Source organism: Schistocerca piceifrons, chromosome X (assembly GCF_021461385.2).
Source record: "Schistocerca piceifrons isolate TAMUIC-IGC-003096 chromosome X, iqSchPice1.1, whole genome shotgun sequence".
NCBI lineage: Eukaryota > Metazoa > Arthropoda > Insecta > Orthoptera > Acrididae > Schistocerca > Schistocerca piceifrons.
Genome location: NC_060149.1, coordinates 81,085,210 through 81,107,639, shown reverse-complemented (window position 1 = coordinate 81,107,639; position 22,430 = coordinate 81,085,210). Strand labels below are relative to the sequence as shown.

General features: G+C 38.2%; 1 protein-coding gene across 1 annotated transcript in view; it reads right to left on the bottom strand.

The window, feature by feature from the left end:
- LOC124722185 (dynein axonemal heavy chain 7-like) overlaps positions 1–22,430 on the bottom strand; it is a 913,348-nt gene that overhangs the window by 106,245 nt on the left and 784,673 nt on the right. The window contains exon 32 of the mRNA XM_047247384.1: positions 12,766–12,917. Coding sequence (XP_047103340.1) covers positions 12,766–12,917 — 152 coding nt within the window. The remainder of the gene's footprint in view (positions 1–12,765; positions 12,918–22,430) is intronic.

The following is a 22,430-nucleotide window of genomic DNA, read 5'->3' as shown; positions in this document are numbered from 1 at the left end:
GGTGTGTGGATTGTTGAATTATGATAGACTGCTTCTGTATGAATATTTCAGTATTATGACCTCAGTTTTTGTGTGACACTACTGTTGCATGTTCTCTGTGCCATAGCCCCAATCTACAATGCAGTTCATGCATTTCAAAACCTAAATTTTCTGCCATATTTCTATACTTATTTGTAGACAAGCCCATTCTTTTTCAGAGACTTAAAAACTTGGTTTAAAGTAATATTCCTCTTTACTGGAAACTTATCCATTACAGTGTTTTGGCAATCTAACTGTACACTGAACATCTTGTAGCAATCATTATTTTCTTTCATTTTCTGTATATACTTCTATTAAATATGAAAATCACAATCGTTTAAAACTCCTGAAATACTGTGAACTGAAATGATCTTGACGGACCTAATTAGTGCAACACTGGCCTGTGTTGCGCAAATGTCCTGTTTATTGCCTTACTGTAGAACAATCAAACAGAACTTTTATGTCCACACACAGTTCCTTGCAGCAATGCTCACTATCAGATTCTGATAATGTTATTTCAAAGAATTTGTAGAGGAACACTGCCAAAGTTTAAATCCCATCGATATAAATCCACCTTTTGTTGGCTTCTCTATTCAGAAATGGAACACACACACATTGCCATCTCAGAGTTTGTCCTCACAATGGACTACCAAGTCTTTTAAGGCTACAGTCAGTTTCCTCTAATCTTCCTGAAAGATTACTGCAGGCACAGTTATATTTATTTAGGCTTTGCTCATGGATCCTAGTTGATGATTTTCAGCTGTGTACTGGGTGCATCATTCAATTTTACAAGCAGATTAAGGAAAAATAACATCTATATTCTGACCTCATTTACCAATTTACGTGATATCAAGGCTTAATTCTAGTGAATACAAAATGTATTGATAATAGAATAATAGGTCAGATTCTAAAGACATTGAAAAGATGATTATTTGTGTTTTTAACATTTATTGAGAAGTGACATCTTAAATTTAGTTTAATTAAGAACATTCACTCATATAGGATGTAAATTTATTTGGAGATCCACTTTTTACTTGTTTCACCATTTATGCAATTCTGATTACATTACTGTGCAATGTTTGCAGATCACATTCTACCTCCACATTTTCTGCCTTAAATGATTCCACTTCTGCTCTGGTCTCTCTAATAGCAGTGATTGTTTTGGATTGTTATGGCAAACACAGAGCTGCAGCTATTGTAGCATTTTGTCACTTTGGTTTTCTGTGTTGCATCCATTGTTCTCCTATTCTGTCAATCTATTGATTTTTACCTATCATTCTGAGTTGGTTAAGAACCCCTAATTATGTTGACTTAGTAGGTTTATGCTGTGTTGTCACCCAACATGAAACCAAACTCGTATGTGTAACTGTACTTCTACAGTATTCTATTGAGGAAAAAAATTGTAATTATGTTATGAAAACTGATGATTGTTTACACTATTAATAATATTTGATGACATTTCTCATTCTTCTACATTTGAATATTCAATATTTCCCTATGCTATGTCAAAGTTTAGGAAATTGGATCTGTCATGCTTCCTTGTGCTATGTCATTTCATTATCTTGACTCTGCTGGGTAATGAACACTGACATGCATTACTTTGACTTTGTATATGGTTCAGGAAGCTGGTATGTATTAATGAACATGGACTGAATATTATTAGCTTATGTGAATGTTTATGAAGATTTACATTTTATTTCAATTTGTACTTACTTGTAATTTTCAGTATTTTAATAAATGCTGATATGATTTGTCTGTACACTTAGTTACATGATGTGCACCATTTGCTTTTGTCTTTTTTTAAGTTTTTTAAAAATTTTCTCATGGAATATTATACTCCTTTTATCATTATTGGGGAGCAAGGAAGGAACTGATAAGGATCAAGGGAGATAGGGGGGAGGAGGGTGCTTGGGAACTGGTAGCTGGTAGGAGGATAGGAAGAAAGAGAATATGATCTGACAGTTTTAATATCTACACCAAAAACAGGTATCTGCCACTGCCAGAGTTAAGTGGAGAAGAGCCTCAGGCAGAATGAGGAGCAGGAAATGTGCAGCACACTTCAACCAAGGCCAAGAATCCTAGGAATGTACAAAGTGTTAGGAATAAGGAAATGCTGCTGCTAGGTAGTAGCCATGGGTGAGGTGTAGGCCCTCAGTTACAGGGAAATTTAGGGGGCAACGTACCCGGCCACCAGTATCTTCAAGCCTAATGCAGGGCTAAATCATGTGACAGAGGACTTAGGGTCTTTATGTAGGGACTTTACACAAGACCATGTAGTGATAGTGGGTTGGACTGGTAACAGTTTGGACAGGAGTGGGACGTATGACAAAAGGTGGTGAAAAATACTGAAACAATCACTCACGAGACAGATTTTAACACTATAAATATCACACATACCAGATGTCACAAAGGAAAACAAACAGTTGGAAACAGTAACATGAGGCATTTCACAGGCTTAACAATCCTCCATCAAAACATGCAATCAATAAAAATTAAAATACAATTATTACAAATTGAGCTCCGATATTTGAACTGCACAGTAGTTTGTGTTACTGAGCACTGATGCAGAGACACAGAAATACAACATGCAGTATTATCCTTGTATGAAAGGGTAACCTCTTACTGCAGAACAGCTTCAAGGGATGGAGGATCGCGCATTTATATCAGAAAAGCAACACAGTGCAAATCAATACATGACCTCAATACATTAAGTGGAGACAAACACTTTGAAATATCAGTTACTGAATTAACAAGGCTTAATATCACCAAGAAATTAATAATTTTGTGTGCGTATAGATCTCCCAGTGGTAGTGTGCACACCTTTTTCGATAAATTAACAGGAGTTTTAGATAAAGTCTCAAGTACAAACATCAACACAATTCTGTGTGGAAACATTAATGTCAACACTAATATCATAAATGAATCCAGCAGCACCCTCTTAAATATCCTTCAAAGTTTTTGCATGTCCCTATTGGTCAATAGTGCAACAAGGGTTACTACAATAACTACATCAGTATTTGACTATGTGGCTACAAATATGGACAGGGAAAAATGTGATGTAGCTGTAAAAGATCTCAGACTATCAGACCATCTCCCTCAAATAACCACAGTAAAATCAGGCATCAAATCATTCCCTAAACTACAAGCCTACAAATGACTTCTATCAGAAATCAAAATAAAAGATTTTTCTAAAGAAGTAGCAAAACAAACTTGGATGAAGTGTATAAGGATAGCAATGTGAATATGAAATTCTCTAAATTCTCCACATTATTTAAACTGAACTTTGAAAAGGCATTTCCAAAAATATGCATGTCTGTATCAAAATCTCACAAAGAGAGATGGATAACGGCAGGTATTAACACTTAAAAATAACCTCGGTTCCATGAAACAGTGTCACAGTGACCCAGAACTCTTACATTTCTATCATGGATAGGAAAAAATCTATACAAAGATGCTAATTGCTGTAAAGAAATATTTAATGACAAAATAATATATAATGCAGAGAATAAAAGCAAAGAAGTCTGGGATGTTATAAAAAAGGAAATGGGGAGAGTCAAAAAAACACAGAATAATATACTGCCAAGGGAGGGGGATAAAATCATAAATGATCCACATCACTTAGCAAACTATGTAAATGAGAATTTTTCAAGTATTGAAGAGAAGTTACAGCACAAATTCCCTGAAAAAAATATAACACCTGTAAATAATGTTGCACTAAATACAATTATGTTACTTCGAATCACAGAGAATGAAGTCAATAAAACTGTTCAAAAACTAAAAATAAATAGTCAGTTGGCTTAGATGAAGTACCAATGTGTGTACTGAAACAATGCATAGGGCTTATACAAGGCCCCTTAACAAATATAATAAATTAATATTTCAAATCAGGGACATTTCCAGAGCAGTTAAAACAGGAAAGAGTTGTACCTTTGCTTAAGAAAGGTAATGCAGAAGACATTGAAATTTACCAGCCCATTTCCTGCTGTCACCATTCTCAAAAATAATAGAAGCAATTATGAAAGGCAGATTAAGGAATTACCTGAATAAATTTAATCTTTTAAGCAAATCACAGTTTGATTTCTGAAGTGGTAAAAATCAGAGTCAGCCATAGTAGAATTTACAAAGGTTGTACTTGATGTTCTTGATAAAGACGAGCATGTCACAGGCATATTTTTTGATCTTCCTAAGGCCTTTGACACAGCTAATGACTGGTTTCGATCATACCCAGCAGATTGGGTACAAAGAGTAGAGATAACACGTACTTCAAATAGATCTAAACATTTAGTAAAACACTTATCAGAACAAAAATACATTAATATAGGGGTTCCGCAAGGTAGCATATTAGGACCAATGCTATTCCTGATGTACATCAATTACTTTCCCAGTAGTGTTACTCATGGTGAAAAAAGTCTCTTTGCTGATGACAGCACTATTATAGTCACTGAATAAACAGGAGAACTCCTTCCAGAGAAAGCAAATGAAGCTTTCAAGGAAGTTTATGATTGGTCAATGAGCAATAAAATGACACTGAACATAAAGAAAACTAATGCCGTGAATTTCAGTTTGAAGAGAGAAAATGGCAATGTTAAATTAAATGTAAATGGTGCCTCTATAGACTGTGAAACAAATGTAAAATTTCTAGGAATGAATATTGATTCAAAGTTATAGTGGTGTTAACACACAAAGGTACTTGCAAATAGAATTTCATCAGCATGTTATGCCCTTAAAGTCCTATCATCAGTGTGTAGCATGCAGTGTCTTTTAGTTACATATTATTCATATGTACACTCAATTCTTAGCTATGGCATTCTTTTTTGAGGAACAAATGCACAAAATATGAACACGATTTTCAAACTCCAGAAAAGAGCCATAAGAATAATAGCCGGAAATACAATACATTACCAAAAGAGATTAAAGAAACTGCCGAAATACACTTATTTAAAAAGGCAGCTAAAAAGCACCTTTTATGGAATACATTTTCTACATTGAAGGATTACCTAGAAAAAACAAAGTAGGGGCTTGGTTAAAAAATTATACAAAGAAATATTAATAATGACTATAAAACATCCAACATTCCACATACCACCTTCACACTATGTTTGTTTCCTTCGTTTTTTCTTTTCTAGGAAAACTACCCCAAAGCTATGCATAGCACAATACTAACACCTCTTCCTCTTTCTGAGCTCAACAGGGATGCTGACTCAATTTTTCACGATAGCAAATGGTTAGTTGTAGTACAGAAAATGGCCCAGAGATCACCAATGTGTGTGTGTGTGTGTGTGTGTGTGTGTGTGTGTGTATGTGTATGTAGTGAGTGAAGTGTTATGAAACAATGTGTGTATAGTGTGTGCAGTGACTGGCAGTGAGATTTTAGTGAACAGTGTGGGATTACATTATGTAATATGTTATTTGTAAAAAAAAAGAATTTTATACCAGGAGTAAATATAATGATTGCCTCCAAGTAGAAGTCTGTAAGTGTATGTGTATACAAAGTAGTTTATCTTAAATTGGTCTAAACTTGTAAATAATTTGACATGTCCTATATCCTTGTAAAAAGGGATCTATGTATAAAGAAAGCTACTACTACTACTACTACTACTACTACTTGCTTGCTACATTGCTTTAGTGTTACTGAATATGTTTCAGAACATTTTCTCTGCAACTGACTGCATTTCACATGCTTTACTGAGGCTGATATTTATAGCAACTTCAATTCATTCTTTGTTCTAGCATAGCTTAGTGGTTGAACTCTATTATGTGTGTTTGATCATGAGTGCAACCCACACCAAAATGATGTCTGTGTAGTTATTACTGGAGCTAATGATGTATATAAAAACGAGTCAAAAATGTAGTCAGAGCACTGCACCAAACGTTGGAAAGAATTGGACAACAAAAAACGATCATCATTAGCATTTCACACAGACATGACTTAATAAAAAGTTCATGTGTAAATACCGAAATAAGTTTCACAAACAGAAAGTTTCAGAAAATTTGTAAAGCATTTAAACCTGTCAAGTTCTTAGACATTAGCTCCAAAGAAAGAAGCTTCTTTACTCGCCATGGAATGCACAGAAACTGCTGAGGAAAACATGTACTTGCTAATGCATTGTTAACAGAAACATCCAAAAAATATGAAAACACCACACCACCAATCGCACTAAAAGCACCCATGTCTAATGAAGTATACTATTGGAAGAAAAAGAAACAGCTGCATCAAAAAATTCAACAGCTATTTTTCAGAAATTTCCACAAATCACCTAACCAACTCTTCAAATACTGTTCACTCTCCTCCCACAAATCTCCTGACTAACTCTTCAAACACTGCACACTCTTGTCTCAAAAATAATACTCCTCTGAACTCCTTTTTCCTATCTCCTACAACACCTTATGAAATTGAAGATATTATTAAAAAAAAGAGTCAAAAAGATTTATTCTGCAGGGCATGATCTGATACACTGCTTCTAACTTCATAAGTGTTCAAATTACATCAGTGGACCCCTGTCAAATATCGTAAACACCTCATTTCTAGAGGGAAAATTTCCAAATCAGCTAAAACTTGCTAGAATTATACCTCTCTACAAGAAGAGAGAGAAAACGGACATGACAAACTATAGGGCAATTGCTATACTTTCTGCCTTCTCAAAAATATTTGAATACTGTATGTTAACAAGATTAGAAATATGTTTAAATTCTAACAACATAATCACATCTCCCCAATATGGATTTCGGAAAAAATAGGTCCACCACACATGCTCTGTATGCATTTCCAGAAAAGTGCTCAAGTTTTGTTGACCATAAACAACCTGCTGTTGGTATATTTCTTGATCAGTCCAAGGCCTTTGACATGGTCGACCACAAGCTGCTGCTTATGAAACTCCATAAGTATGGGATTAGAGGTGTAGCCCACAATTGGTTCCACAGTTACCTTAGTCAAAGAAAGCAATGTGTAGAAATAAGAAAATCAGACACATTCAGGCACTGCAGGTCAGATATACTACATACAACAAATGGTGTCCCTCAGGGATCTGCCCTTGGCCCTGTTCTTTTAACATTGTTCATAAATGATCTACCATAACGCATACCAAATGCCAGCTCCTTTCTGTATGCGGATGACACAAATATCCTGATAACCAGTAGAGGTGACACATTGCAAGATGCAGTTAATGAAACTACTTGTCATTTACAATCGTGGTTTGAAGCAAATAGACTACTCATAAATACTCAAAAAACTTCATTTCATTTCATTTCATTTTATTATCTTCCTGTATATCATTTACATGATGTAGGAATTGTCACAACAAAGTTATCATACTAGTACAAGTACTACAGACATAATAATGGAATATCACTTTCAAGACATTTTTTAAAAGTACAAGTTTAGACATACAAATTAAAATTTTTGGCAATAAATTTACACACAATCAAAGTACTCATCTACATCATAGAAAGTTTTGCTTAAAAGGTAATTTTCAAGTTCAGTCTTAAATTTTACTTCATCTATTATTGCCTTCATGTACACTGGCAGAGCATTGTAGAGTTTTATTCCAAAATAACTTACATGCTTTTGGGTTTGTGTTGTCCTTACCCTTTCTACATACAAATTCTTACGAGTTCTAGTATTATAATTATGGCAGTCCTCATTTGTATGTAGATTTTTCATATGTGCTCTTGTACACAGAATGCTTTTAAAAATATACAGTGATGGTATTGTGAGTATTTGCAGTTCTTTGAAAAGGGGCCTACAATGAGTTCTTGGAGAGTTATGTGTTATGATTCGTACAGCCCTTTTCTGAAATTTGAAGATATCTGTTAAGCTCGATTTAGTTTTACCCCAGAACACTATGCCATAAGACACGATGGACTGAAAGTAAGCAAAATACACTAGTCTAGTACAGTCTGTGCTGCATACTCTAGACAATATCCTCAATGCAAAACATGCCGAATTGAGCCTGTGGGATGAGTTCTTGAGATGGTCTTTCCAGCTTAAGTTCTGATCAATGTGCATGCCCAAAAACTTTGTGGATTGTACACTCTCTATCTTCTTATCCATTAGTTTTAACTGGAGGTCCATATCTTGAGTTGCTTTGCCATACTGTATATAATTTGTTTTACTTAGATTAAGTGTTAACTCATTAGCATTAAACCAACGTTGAATATATTTCAGGACTATATCAGTTGTGGCGGTTAATGATTTTTTATCATCACTTATAATTATGCTAGTGTCATCTGCGAACAACATTACTTTGGTAGAAATATTAGGATTTTTTATGTCATTTATATAAAGCAAGAATAATAAAGGACCGAGAACACTGCCCTGTGGGACACCTATTTCCAATTTCTTTGCATCTGAGGCCCACTTGATTTTCTGATTTTTATGCTCTGCGATGATTTCTACAATCTGAGTTCTATCTTGAAGGTAAGATTCAAACCACTGCTTCACAACTCCCCTTACACCTATTGCCTCCATCTTGTTTAACAGAATTTTGTGATTTACTGTATCAAAAGCTTTAGATAAATCTAAGTTAATTCCCACTATACAATTTTTAGTGTCGAGACTCCTGACAATCTCTTTGGTATAGGCATGGATAGCTGATTCTGTGCTGTGGCCTGAGCGAAAGCCATGTTGATTGCAGTTTAGAAGTTTGTGAGCATCTAAGTAATTTATGAGTCTGGTTTTCATTAATTTCTCTAGAATTTTTGAAAATGATTGGATAAGGGATATTGGTCTATAATTTTCTACCTTGTATGGATCTCCTTTTTTAAACAGAGGTCTAACCTTAGAGATTTTCAACCTCTCAGGAAACACACCTTCGCTGAAAGACAAATTGGCAATATGTACCAGGGGATTTATAATTTGTTGGGCAACTTTTTTGTTATTGACACAGGCACTTCATCCACACCTGTGTCAATAATAAATACAGTTGCGCAACAAATTATAAAGCCCCTGGTACATATTGCTAATTTGTCTTTCAGCGAAGGTGTGTTTCCTGAGAGGTTGAAAATCTCTAAGGTTAGACCTCTGTTTAAAAAAGGAGATCCATACGAGGTAGAAAATTATAGACCAATATCCCTTCTCCAATCATTTTCAAAAAACTGTAAGTATGAACTTCCATACTAGACAAAATCTAACCCCCATCAATGCAGTTATAGTTATCAGCAAAGATGACATTACAAACAGGCAGGACACCAAATTTCTTGGGCTTACCATCAGTAACACACTAAATTGGAAACCACATATTGAGGCATTGTCACAAAAGCTTAGTAAAACCTGCTATCTATTACAATCATTAAAAGACACAGCCAGTGTAGATACCTTGAAGCTGGTGTACCATGCCATGTTTGAGTCTGTCTTGAGCTATGGCCTAATCTTCTGGTGAAAGAGCTCTGATTCTCTCACAATTTTCAAGTTACAAAAACAAGTAGTAAGAATAATGAAATGTAAAAAGAGAACTGAACACTGTAAACCACTATTTCAACAGCTAAAAATCCTGCCACTGCCATGCCTCTATATATTGGAACTAGCTTGTTTTACAGTACAGCACTTGGACGCGCTCAACAGAAATGCAGACCGCCACACACATGACACCAGAAACAAAACACAGTTACAAATTATAGCCCACAACACAAAATTATATGCGAATTAAAATATACAACCACCTCCCAACAGACATAAAAACAAGCAAAAACCCACAAATAATGAGAATTAAACTAAAGGAACTGCTACTAAATCACTGTTTCTATTCCATACATGAATTTTTTGAAACAAAATTTTAATTACTTGGAATAAGCTGTTTATTCAGTGGAAGATATTTCTACTTTGTAAGATAATTTAATTATTGTATTTTATCTATATTCTGTCTGTATCTCATATATGCATTCTGCTATGTGAACTATGTACCACAATATTTTAATTACTTGTAATAAGCTGTGTATTCACTTGTAGATATTTCCACTTAGTAAGATAATTTAATTATTGTTTGTTACTCATATTCTGTCTGTATCTCTTATATGTATTCTGCTATGTACAGTTTGCACCACCGTCATCTCTCATCACACACCACTTTTTTTATATTTTGTCTCATATATCCTATATGTATTTTGCTATGTAAGTTATGTGCCACTACTGTCATCTCTCATTATATACTATCTTAACATAATTTTTCAAATTGACTTATCCTATATCATGATGTGCTTAGCTGTACAAATTGTATGATCTACAGGACCAATAATAAATCAATCAATCAATCAATCAGCCCTCGTAAAAACTGTCAGTAACACAGATTATACCATGATTAAAGATGCTATTACTCAAAATGTGTCAGATCCTGGTGTACATGAACAGATTCTTAGGTATCCTGACCCAAGCTTGCAACATGTTTTGGAATTAGTGAAGTATCAGAACTGATATGGTAGTGCAGTGGTAGACTTTGTTTCTGCTCCTGTCTGTGTCATTCAGAGTCATGGTAGTTACATTTAATGTAATGGTAATGATGTTGGGCTTGTCGTTCACATTCTGAGACATGCAGCATCATAAACAAAACCAGTGTTCTACACAGTGTGCAAGTGGCAGACATGCCCCTGTCATGATGCTAAGCTCTACCATTGTGGCAAGCATGTTCACTTTCAATCTCTTTGCAGAACCACAAGCAAAACAAGCACTCTGCATGTTTTACAATGTCTCAGTCAATTGATGTAAATGCAATTTTTTCAAAGCCAGATAGTGATTCTAGTGTTGATTGCTGCAAGTCAAGTGCAACAGCAAATAGGTAACACACTTCTTCCATTCAGTGTCAGGCTGATAAATTGTTTATCACCTATGACTCTTTTCAAAAGTAGCACATATGAACTGTTAGGCAATACCAAGCTATGTAACTCGCGTCTCTTTCCGCTTGCAGTGGGCATGACATCCTTGTACTAGGTACTTGCAGCCTACCAGCCACATTTCATAACATTACAAAAATGGTCTCACTCACAGTGTTGTGCTTACGTGAAAGTGAAAATATCTTTGGTGTGTCTCTTTTGATCTGTTTGGTTTGCACATCCAAGATGATGATCTCTCTGTGAACCCTCTGTAGCTACAGACAGGGTACCTGAACTTTAGCTCAACTTTATGCTGAGTTTAGTGACATTTTTCAAGATGATATAGGCAAAGCTAACAATTTTGAAAGTCACATTACCATGAAAGACAATGCACAGACATAGTTTTGCTGAGTGTGACCCATTCCCCACACTATCAAAGATAAAGTGGCACAGGAACCCTTAACCTGGCAGGACAATGGTGTGATTTCCTCTGTAGCAGCCAGTCAAATTATCCTTATGTGCAGATTTCAAGGCAAATATAATTCCACAGACTGTGACTGATGGTTTTGCCTTGCTATGGCCTGAGAAACACATGGACAAGCTTGGTGCAAATCTCTTCTTTTCCAAGACTGATATTTGTGACGCTTTTTTGCAGCTTTCTTTGGATGAACAGTCCCAACAAGTTTTGTGATTAACAACCAAATGAGTTATTTAAGTTTTTGCAGTTGCCCTTCATCACTGCATCAGCATTTGCTCTTTTTCAGTGTTAATTATTGCAGTTGATTGCTACAGTTCCTTCTTTGAACTATTTTGATGAAATGATAGTTTTGGGTTGTTCTCCCAAAGAACATCTTTCGTCTCAGGAAATTGTTCAAGTACTCTTAGATGCTAGGTTAAAGTGTAATAAAGCCAAGAACTCTTCCTTCCAGACTGAGATTGAATATTTAGGACATATTATCAACAGCAGAGTATCCACCCTTTGCAGTCACACATAACTGCCATCCAGGATCTCCCAGCTCCTCAGATCATCACTGAATTCCAGGCTGTATTGGGTAACCTGATGTATTACACTCAGTTCATTCCAAATACTTTGCAGATTGCAACTCAACTGCATCATCTTCAGTGAATAAATGTTCTGCTTGGGTGGACTAGGGGGTGAAAATCTGCATTTCAGAAATTGAAATATGCTTTATTGAGTGATTACTGTTTTGTATGTTTTGATCCGGCTAAGCCAGTCATGCTGGCGGTTGACACACCGTCTTACAGGGTTGGCACTGTTCAGTCACACAGAGTTGAATTGTTGGGCAGACCATTTGCTTCTCCATGTGAACTTCTAACCAAAGCACACTGCACTTATTCATAGGTTGAGAAGGAAGCTCTTGTTATCTCATATGTTATTACCAATACTGGTATGGCACAAAATTTTACTTGGTGATGGACCACAGGCCACTCACCTCACTGTGCAGCCCTTCAAAGCTGTCTGCACATGGCACAAAAGTTGCTGCATTTGTCATTGTTTCTTTCCAATTATCAATATAAAATTGTGTAATGACCAAGCATTCAAATACATACACTCTTTCTTGCCTACCAGGGCAGTTACACTGTGTAATGAAATTTCTTATGCTATGCCCAACTGTATCAGATTTTGAGTATGTCAAATAAATTTTGAGTTTGACTAAAAATTATTTTTTTAAAATTAGTATTTCATGTTTTAGTTGTGAACAGCAGTTAATTGCCTTCCCTTTGGACTTTTAACTTTCAGAATCATCAATATATTTATGATTTTTACTGATGAAAAACTACGAATTTTCTATTTGATATCATAGGAGTCATTTATACAACTTAATTTTTTAATTGTTATTTTTTTGCAGTAGAATGTGATACTTTCAAACTTACAAGGAGTCCAAAAATCATCTTATGTATAAGTGATTTGTTTCATGGACTGACCTGGCTTGGATGGAATATTTTTAACACAATTAATTTTTGAAAGTGAGAAAGCCTTGTTTCCCAAGGTGCTGGTAACTTCTCAGTCTGTGGCTGCAAGTGGTTCATATATATTTTCCATTCCTCTTGCCTTGTTTCCACACTTTCTGAAAATCCTGCAAACACAATAATGAATTAGGGTCTAAAATGTTAGGAGACCTTACATTGAAAAGATACTTAATGTTTATTTTAACATTTTGATTATTTAAATGTTACTGCAGGACTTTTAGTTCCATATTTCTGTCTCAACAGATATTGTTACAACATATTGTTGTCATTATGCCCTAAAACCATTATTTCCAAAGTGTAAACTTACATCTGTTCTGAAACTAGTTACGAGTTTGAAGAATATGATCAGTGGTAAGTGTTAAAGTTGACAGATATGATGCTCCTAGAAGGTAAGGAGTTTGTGTAAAAGGAGAGGAATCTAAAAGGTGGAGCTTAGCCTAACTGAGAGGCAGATCTGTCATGAGTGGAGACAGATGAGTGTACTGACTTGTTGTAGGCCAGATTCTAAGGCAGTCTGTCCAGGACAGAATAAACTTAGGAGGCATACATGTATGGAGTTTGATATTTCTTAAATGGGGAATTAGAAAATGAGTAACCAAACATCAGTTGCTGAGGGAGCAGGGAGGAGAATGAAAATTGTAAATCATGAAATACTGGTTACAGAGGATATGCACATAACAAATGATGCAGACATAGTGATTACTATTGTAATCTCATGTTGCAGTATGTGAGTCACAGCTTTTGATCTATTACTCAATACATGGTATCGAGTATTCCACTATCTTTGAACCACACTCTACATTTATTATTCGTATTGAATGTAGTACGGAAGAATTGTAGATTATAGACCTACTAATGTTAAACACACTATTTCATCAACAAAAACACAAACTTTTACTATTTGTAATAATGTATTTTTGAGTTTGTAAGCAGTTAAAATGAAGTTGTCGAATCTTAAGGAATATTAATGAAATTTTGAATTGCAGTTATTTTCATATGTCATTATCTTTTTGAAGTTCCGGAATATCAGCACACAAATATCAACTGCTTATAAAGGTATAATATAAATTATGAAGTAATTTGCTAAAGTAAAATATGCATTTCTCAAGTGAGATTATATGTAACTGTTGGTAACTGAAATAATAATGCTTTTTATAGGAAGCTAAATTTTTAGGACTATAGATCTACAGTTCATATTTTATGAAATTTAACTTTGGAAATCTGGGTATTTTAGAAAACTATATATGAAGAGTACGTTTATGTTTTCCCCTGAGTGTACTATCATGTATAAACAAATTTGTTCTAGTTTTTCTACATTGTAAATTGCATAAAATTCTCTTTGCAGTAGTACCTAAATTGACTACATTGTTGAGGTTTTACATAATTAATTGTTATTGAGACCTGCAGGGCAATTGATAGTTGTTAGAGTTACACAAAGAAAGCAGTTCCATACAGTGCAGCTATAAGAGTCTTGTAATGGTAGTAAGCTGCATGGAATAAATGAAGAACTTATCAACTAAGGGGTGGCAGACTTTTTTCATTTCAAAAGAAAGATACCTTCTGCGAAATGGATAAAGGATCCAGCATTTTTCAAGAACAATAGCAACAAGGTTTCTGTAGTGGACAGTATATACACTGTGTGATGAAACTGACCTGGATTTCATAGTCTCTCCTCAATAACACCAAACTGGATCACCTCAAAGATGAAAGTTTACAAAATGTGGAATGATGGTCATTCAAAAGTGTACCCAACATCAACATTTAGATTTAATTATCACACACCTTTATTCCTTGCAAAGTTTAGTTGTCAAGCACAGCAACCAGATTTTACTCTATGAACAGATTGTTAACACACTTATACAAGTGGTGAATCTGAATGTTCTAGTGTGAAACAAAAACAATGTTTCTATTTATACAAAAATATCACAGTTCTCACTTAGTGCAGCTCCAGTTAAAGGCAATTACACTCCAGTGGTTCAGATAAGTGAGTCCATCATATGAGCTGTGAGTCTAATAACGGCTCAATTTGATAATAATGATAGTTCACAGTACTTGTGGATCACATTACAGTTCAGTTAAAAAGCTCCATTAATTTAGATTACATGTATTATTTGACAGTACCTACACACTAATATTATTGAGTTTCACAGTTGTCAGAACATGTATTTTCACTTATAGGATGTGCATAATAGTAGCACAAGTCAATAATGAATGGGCATCTGACATAGATGTTACTCATTACCTCTCAAACCATGGAATAACTTTTTCAGATCTGAGAAGTACACTCAGTAACTTCATGACAGGCAAGTGAGTGCTTTTTCTGTGAAGTAAGCAATGGAAAAGACTGTGATGTACGATGAAGGTGACACTGGCAGTGCTGAAACCTTCACTGGGATGTGGCAGAAGTGTTGTCAGCTAACAGTGAAAGGTGTTGTTGCAGCAACATACCTAGAATATGGAAAGGTGATGGAGATTGAATGTTTGATAAAATACTGCCATGAATGCAAAGGAAGCAACCAGGATCATGTTTGTGTTCTGAATTTCTGGGTTCAATTCTGAAATGGAATCAGAGGAACCTTTCAGAATCCTTTGAAGGTCATAAGAGATTTGTGCTGCACATTTTGTGAAGCATTTTAGAGACGAAGGCTTGAAAATGTGTGCAAATGTGTGCAAAACTACATTATGTAAGCCAGAAAACAATATGGTCCACAACACTGAGTCCAGTTAGTATGACATACATATTTTTTTTTATTACAGTCTCTATTTCCTGAGATCTTCTATAGTTTGTCTGCTTTACTCTTTCATATTATCTGATAATTCAAAAAGTAATGTGTGAGAATGCCAAGTCATAATTCATGTCCACATTTTCATTCTCATGCAGCCATAAAAAAACTTAATTATGTCCAATAAAATGAGATATATACATATATGAGGTGATTTTTTCCACCCTGTACAAACTCTGGGGACTGATCAATGAGAGGATACAGAACAACAAAGATTTAGTGAACTTATGTTGGAAATTCATGGTTTTCATGCTAGAGACCATTTTATCTCATTATACATTGTTACAGAGACTGCGGCCCAATACAGACTGTACCATACAGCCACACTTACAGTATGAGTTGAAAATGGTCCCCGTGTGCCTCAATACATGCTTGTATGTGCCATAACTTGTTCTGTTACACACATTCACATTGGCCAGGCTGCATCTTAACAACGTCAAAGGCAGCATCAGTACGCTGCTCTAGTGTTTCCACATCTGGAATGGGCTCTGCATACACAATACTTTTGAGATGGCCCATAACCAGAAATTGCATGGGTTGTGATCCAGTGAAAGAGCAAGCCACACAACTGGACCCCCTCTTCTGATCCATCGACCAGGGAAAGCCCGATTGAGATGCATCCAGATGTTAACCACAAATGGGGCTAGAACACTGTCACGTAACAGCCACATAATCCTTCAAATCATCAATGGAACTTTTTCCAGAAGGGGAGGCAAAGTCACCTGCAAGAAACACTGACAGTTCTGGCCTGCTAGGTGACTTGGACGGAAGACTGGTCCCAAGATACAGCTGACAATTATCCCGGCCCACACATCCCGGATGCACCAATGCTAATGATTCCCTGGTAGTGTACTATGGGAGTTCTGCATACTATCCCAGCTATTATTGTTATGAAAGTTGAAGATACCACTCTGCATAAAGGTGGTCTCATATGGAAATACAATAGGTGACACAAATCATGGTATCGTGGTTGCCTAGTGAAGAAACTAGTGACAAAACTGGTCCTCATGTGGAAATTCTGTCACTAGTAAGTTCTGTAAATGCTATAAGTGATAAGGGTATTAACAATTGTCATGAAGAATGTTCCATACAGTCATGTGGATTACCCTGAACTGGCAGCCCAATTGCCTGCTACCAACATGGCGCTAATAACATTTTCCTCCAAGTCTGTTGTCTGAACATATTGAGTACATCCTTCATGATTTCCTGTTTCCTGCAATGACCCTTGATCAGTTCTATTAGAAGTATCACTCTGGGTCTCTAAATATTTGAGCTTCCCCCTTGAGGCTCTTGATGGACTTGACCTAACATCCAGTTGGTTTGTAGATGTACTTAGACAGTGTCTAGCTCTTGGTAACATAAACCAATTGCCAACAAACTTATGTTCTCCAGTCCTATAACATGTTTTAGGGGGCACAATAACATGTGCTAATGACAAAATAGTATTAACTCATGCAAGGGAAACATAAGAACACAACAAAGTGTATCTTCTAACAGGGCAGTCAACTCAAAAAGTTGTATAGTATATCTTTCCTCAATAGTACTCTAATGACAACTTTTGACATGTGAAAACAGCAGAAACATGGGTGTGGCCATACACTGAGAAAGCTTTAAGTTCATTTTTAAAAGATTTCCCAGTGTCCAATTCAGTTCTTTTAACTACTATTTTGTTCATTAAACACTAAACACTGATTTAAGGTGAAAAACTGAAAATCAAGTTCTTGTGGGGATTCACAAGCAAGTGACCTCAAAGACAGATTTCCATAGTTAAACAAAAGTGATGCCATTTGTTTGCCACTCAGATGGCATCACCAAAGTTGCATCTGGAAACAATCCCATGCAGTCACCTTGCAGTGCATGGGAGGGGGTACATTGCACCAGTACTAGTCATTTCATTTCCTGTTAAACTGGCAAATTGAGCAAGAGAAAAATGACTCTCTATATGCCTCCATACAAGCTCTAATGCTTCTTATCTTATGATAGTGGTCCTTACGCAAAACAGGCATTGGTGGAAGTGGGATCATTCTGCAGTAAGCTTCAAATGCTAGTTCTCTAAATATTCACAGCAGTGTTCCTCAAAAATAATGTTACCTTTCCCCCAGGGTTTCCCATTTCATATCCTGAAGTATCTCTGTGACACCTGCACAATGACCGAACCTACCAGTGACAAATCTAGCAGCCCACCTCTGAATTACTTTGATGTCTTACTTTAATATTACCTTATGAGGACCCAAAATAATCAAGCAGTACTCAAGAATGGGTCACACTAGCATTCCAGACTTAGTCTGCTTTGTAGATGAACCACACTTTCCTAAAATTTGTCCAATAAACCAAAGATAACTATTTTTCTTTTCTACTACACTCCTTACATGCTCATTTCATTTCATATTGCTTTGCAATGTTACACATAAATATTTAATCAATCTGTGTCAAGTAATACAGTAATAATGCTGTATTCAAACATTACTAGGTTGCTTTTCCTACTCATCTGCATTAATGTACACTTTTCTATATTTAGAGCTAGCTGCCATCCATCACATCAAGTAGAAATTTTGTCCAAGACACCTTGTGGCTTCCTACTGCCACTCAACAATGACTCCTAATGATACCCATGCCTCTTAGGAACATTTGTCATTGACGTCAACAGGTCAACATACTGCTTCATATTACTTAAGAAGTCTTCATGCTCCTCACATATTAGGGAACCTATTCCATATGCCTGCACCTTCATTAACAGTCTGCAGTGTGGCATGATGTGAAATACTTTTTGGAAATATAGGATTATGAAATCTACCTGTTGCCCTTCATCACTAGTTTGCAGGATATCAGGCAAGAAAAGGGCAAGCTGAGTTCCATGCAAGTGATGCTTTCTAAATGTGTGGTGATTTGTGGGCAAAAGGCTTCCTGGCTCAAATAGATTTTTATTATTCAAACTGAGAACATGTTCAGGAATTCTGCAGCAAACTGATGTTAAGTGTATTGGTCTATTATTCCTGTGGGCACAATTGAATGACATCACTTGTAGCCATGTCACAAAAGCTAAAGTCACTCAAACATTTTGTTGACACTTTCCTTCCCCCTCCAATGATTAGCATTACAAGCAAAACAAGCAGCCACCATCTTGATGTCAAGGCTTCCTAAGCTATTATATTTGGTGTTTTTAACATTTTTTTCTGCTTTTTATGAAGATATGTGGTTTCATTGATGCACTGCATTAATGATATCTGCAAAATGCATCATTTTGACTATAGTTTGCTGAGCTACAGTGTCTGGAAGTAAAAATTTGGTATATAAAACGTTCATGAGCATGTGGCGGTCATCGACCACCGGAAGAGAGCAGAGTGGTATCTCTGTGCACTGACACGCTCTTAGGATGCGGGTCTTGCTGCCCGCCTTTGTGCAGTGGTGTTTACGTTTCGACTGGTGACACTCGTGAGGCTTGTTTATGTGTGTATATGTGTAATTGTGCAGTTAGAATAAACAGTTTCATACAAGTCGTGTTCAGGTTATTATGGCAGCTACGCTACCTCTAATTTAGTGTGTGTTACCCCCACCTATTCCCAGTGTGGTTCCCCAGGGTGTCCCACAGGTGATAGACGTGATTACTAACAGTACCTGTCACCGTTTGAACACCATGGAAGGCCCCCCAGTACGCAACAAGGCTCGACGCCTTTATGCCACCAAATTACAGCATGCAAAAACCGCTGTACAGGAGCTGTTAGATTCAGGTATTGTCCATCCATCCAACAGCAATTGGTCCTTGCCTATCCATCTAGTGCCCAAGAAGGATGGTTCTTTTCATCTGTGTGGCAACTACCGACAGTTGAACGTCAGAACGATTTTAGACAACTACCCTATACCAAACATACAAGATTTCGCCCAACAACTCCATGGTGCACGCATTTTCAGTGTACCTGATTGCCAAAAAGCATACCATCGGATCCCCATGTACCAGTAGGACATCCCTAAAACAGCAATTATCACCCCTTTCAGACTGTATGAATACTGTTACATGCCGTACGGTCTCAAAAACGCCGCACAAACTTGCTAACGGTTTATCGACTCCATCCTTTTCTCACTCCCATACTGTTACGCGTATTTGGACGACATCCTCATTTCATCAACTACCCTCGAGGAACATGAACAGCACCTATCAACAGTTCTTAGTATTCTCGCCGAGAATGGAGTCCAAATCAACGACGATAAATCTCAGTTGCGGTCTGCTAGTGTGACATTTTTGGGCTATACTGTTTCCGTGGAAGGGACCCTCCCCCCCTTCAGACAGAGTCGCCTTTATACACGACCTCCCCCTGCCCGAGACTTACCACGACCTATGTCGTTTTTTAGGGATGATAAATTTTTTTCCGGCGGCACATCCCACACGCCACATCCCTACAGGCTCCGTTGACCAACGCACTCGTCGGAAAGAATACTTCAGGGCTCCGCAAGGTCCCATGGGGCGAAGACATGTGACACGCGTTTGACGCACTGAAAATGGCACTAGCAAATGCTGTCACACTCGCGCACCCGGTATCTTACGTCCCAATATCAATCACAGCTGATGCAAGCGATGTTGCTATCGGTGCTGTGCTCCTGCAGCAGGTGGCAGGCTCCGTACAACCACTACATTTCTTCTCGCGGATGTTGTTAGCCTCCCAGTGTAAGTGGTCCACTTTCGACCGAAAACTCTTTGCCATTTACGAGGCAGTTCGGCATTTCCGAGAGGACATTGAGGGTAGGTCAGTGACCCTATATACAGACCACAAACTGTTGGCGGATGCTGTGTGTAATCCCACAACCGACCTTCCCCCCCGCCGTTTCAGACACATGGACCTAATATGTCAATTCACAACAGACATCCGTTATATCAAGGGTGGGGACAACGTCGTTGCTGACTATATGTCACTGGTTGGTACGATCTCATTTTCTTGGGACTTCGATGACCTAGCTGCCCAGCAACAAGCGGATGACAACATTCAACAGTTACTGAATAGCGAGTCCACCTCATTCTCAATTGAGCTCTGCCGAATTCCAGGTTTGGCCTTACCAGTCCTCTCTGACATCTCCACAGGTACTGCCCACCCCCTAGTACTGCGCCGTAAGTTATTTGCCGTAACCCACGACCTAGCACATCCCAGTATTCAGGCTACCACATGCCTCACAAAAGAGTGATTCGTTTGGACTGGGGTTAGAGCAGACAGCAAAAACTGGACACGGGCATGCATACCTTGCCAATGCGCTAAGGTCGGCCATCACACCCCACCGTTGGGTTCGTTTGAGGTACCGAAAGGCAGGTTCCGTCACGTCCATCTTGACCTGGTTGGACCGCTCCCTCCTTCCAAGGGTTTCCAATGCATTTTATCTATCATCAACCGTGTTAGTCGGTGGGTGGAGGCAATTCCAATAACAGACATTACCACTGACTCTGTCGCATGGGCCTTCATCGCCTTGTGGATCGCGCGGTTCGGTTGCCCATCTTGGGTCACATCGGACCAAGGACGACAATTTGAAGCTGTGCTCTTTGGAAAATTATATGATCTATGCAGTGCAAACAAATTATGTACAACCGCCTACCACCCGCAAAGCAATGGGTTGGTCAAGTGCTGGCATCGCACATTGAAAGCAGCGCTGATGTGCCACATCAGATCTTGGTCCGAAGCCCTCTGCTGGGTACTACTAGGGGTCCGTTCGGCTTACAAAGACGATTTGCAAGCCTCCCTAGCGGAATCGTTGTACGGGGAACCCCTTGTCCTCCCATTACAATTCGTTGATGATTCCAATCCTCCTCCACAGTCAGAACTTCTGACGCTTATAGAACGCATCCGACACTTCGCCGCGAATGTACACCCCCAGCCCCCATGAGCACACACGGTCCCTCGTGTCTTCGTGCACAAAGACCTACACGTTTGCGATTATGTGATGCTGCATGATGATACGGTATGACCTGCAGTACACCCGCCCTACTTGGGCCCACACAAAGTGATAAGCCACTCGCTGCAGACCTTTGACATTCTGTGCAACGGTAGTATACAAACAGTGTCCATCTCGCACCTTAAACCAGCTTGGTGCCTCAACGATGAGGCAACTTCAGAATACAACTTCCACCCTGACCACACTCTTGTGCCACCTTCCATCTCTAATACCTCAAACGCGGCGAACCAACCCCCCCACCCCCTCCAGTACCCGTGACACATGTGACGATGCGTGTGATGATGCATGTGTCACCAGTGGTTCGTGTTCTCCCCCCCAGCTCAGAGGCTGCAGGAAAGGCCATGTGTGATGGTTTCACCCCTCCCTCCCCTCACCTTAGTGTTTCTGTCGACTGGCTGACTCAGACCGATGAAACCAGCATCGCCGTTTTCCACGTAGACGTGTCACCTTTTCTCTGTCTCTCCAGCTATGAGATGGGACACTGTTTGTCCTGCACGTTCCCCCCTCCACACACACACACACACACACACACACACACACACACACACACACACACACACACATACACACACACACACACACACACACACACACACACACACACACACACATTGGACGATTCAGCCGCCCGGGTTACACTCCTACGCATGTTTGCAGTACCGACAGATGCGGAGGAGGCGGTACTCACCGCTTTGATAGACGAGGACAGCCACCTCTGCATTCGCGTGCCATGACTGCAAACCATGCCCCTGCATCGCCGGGCCGCTTGATCCCAGTTTCCCATTTCGGCCGCCCGCTACGCCCACCGGCATGGCACCGCGACTTCATCACAATGGACCGATCACCACGCCAACCTACATCACCTCCTCTCACCGTGCTCCGCATGGAAGGGGGGAGCTCTGTGGT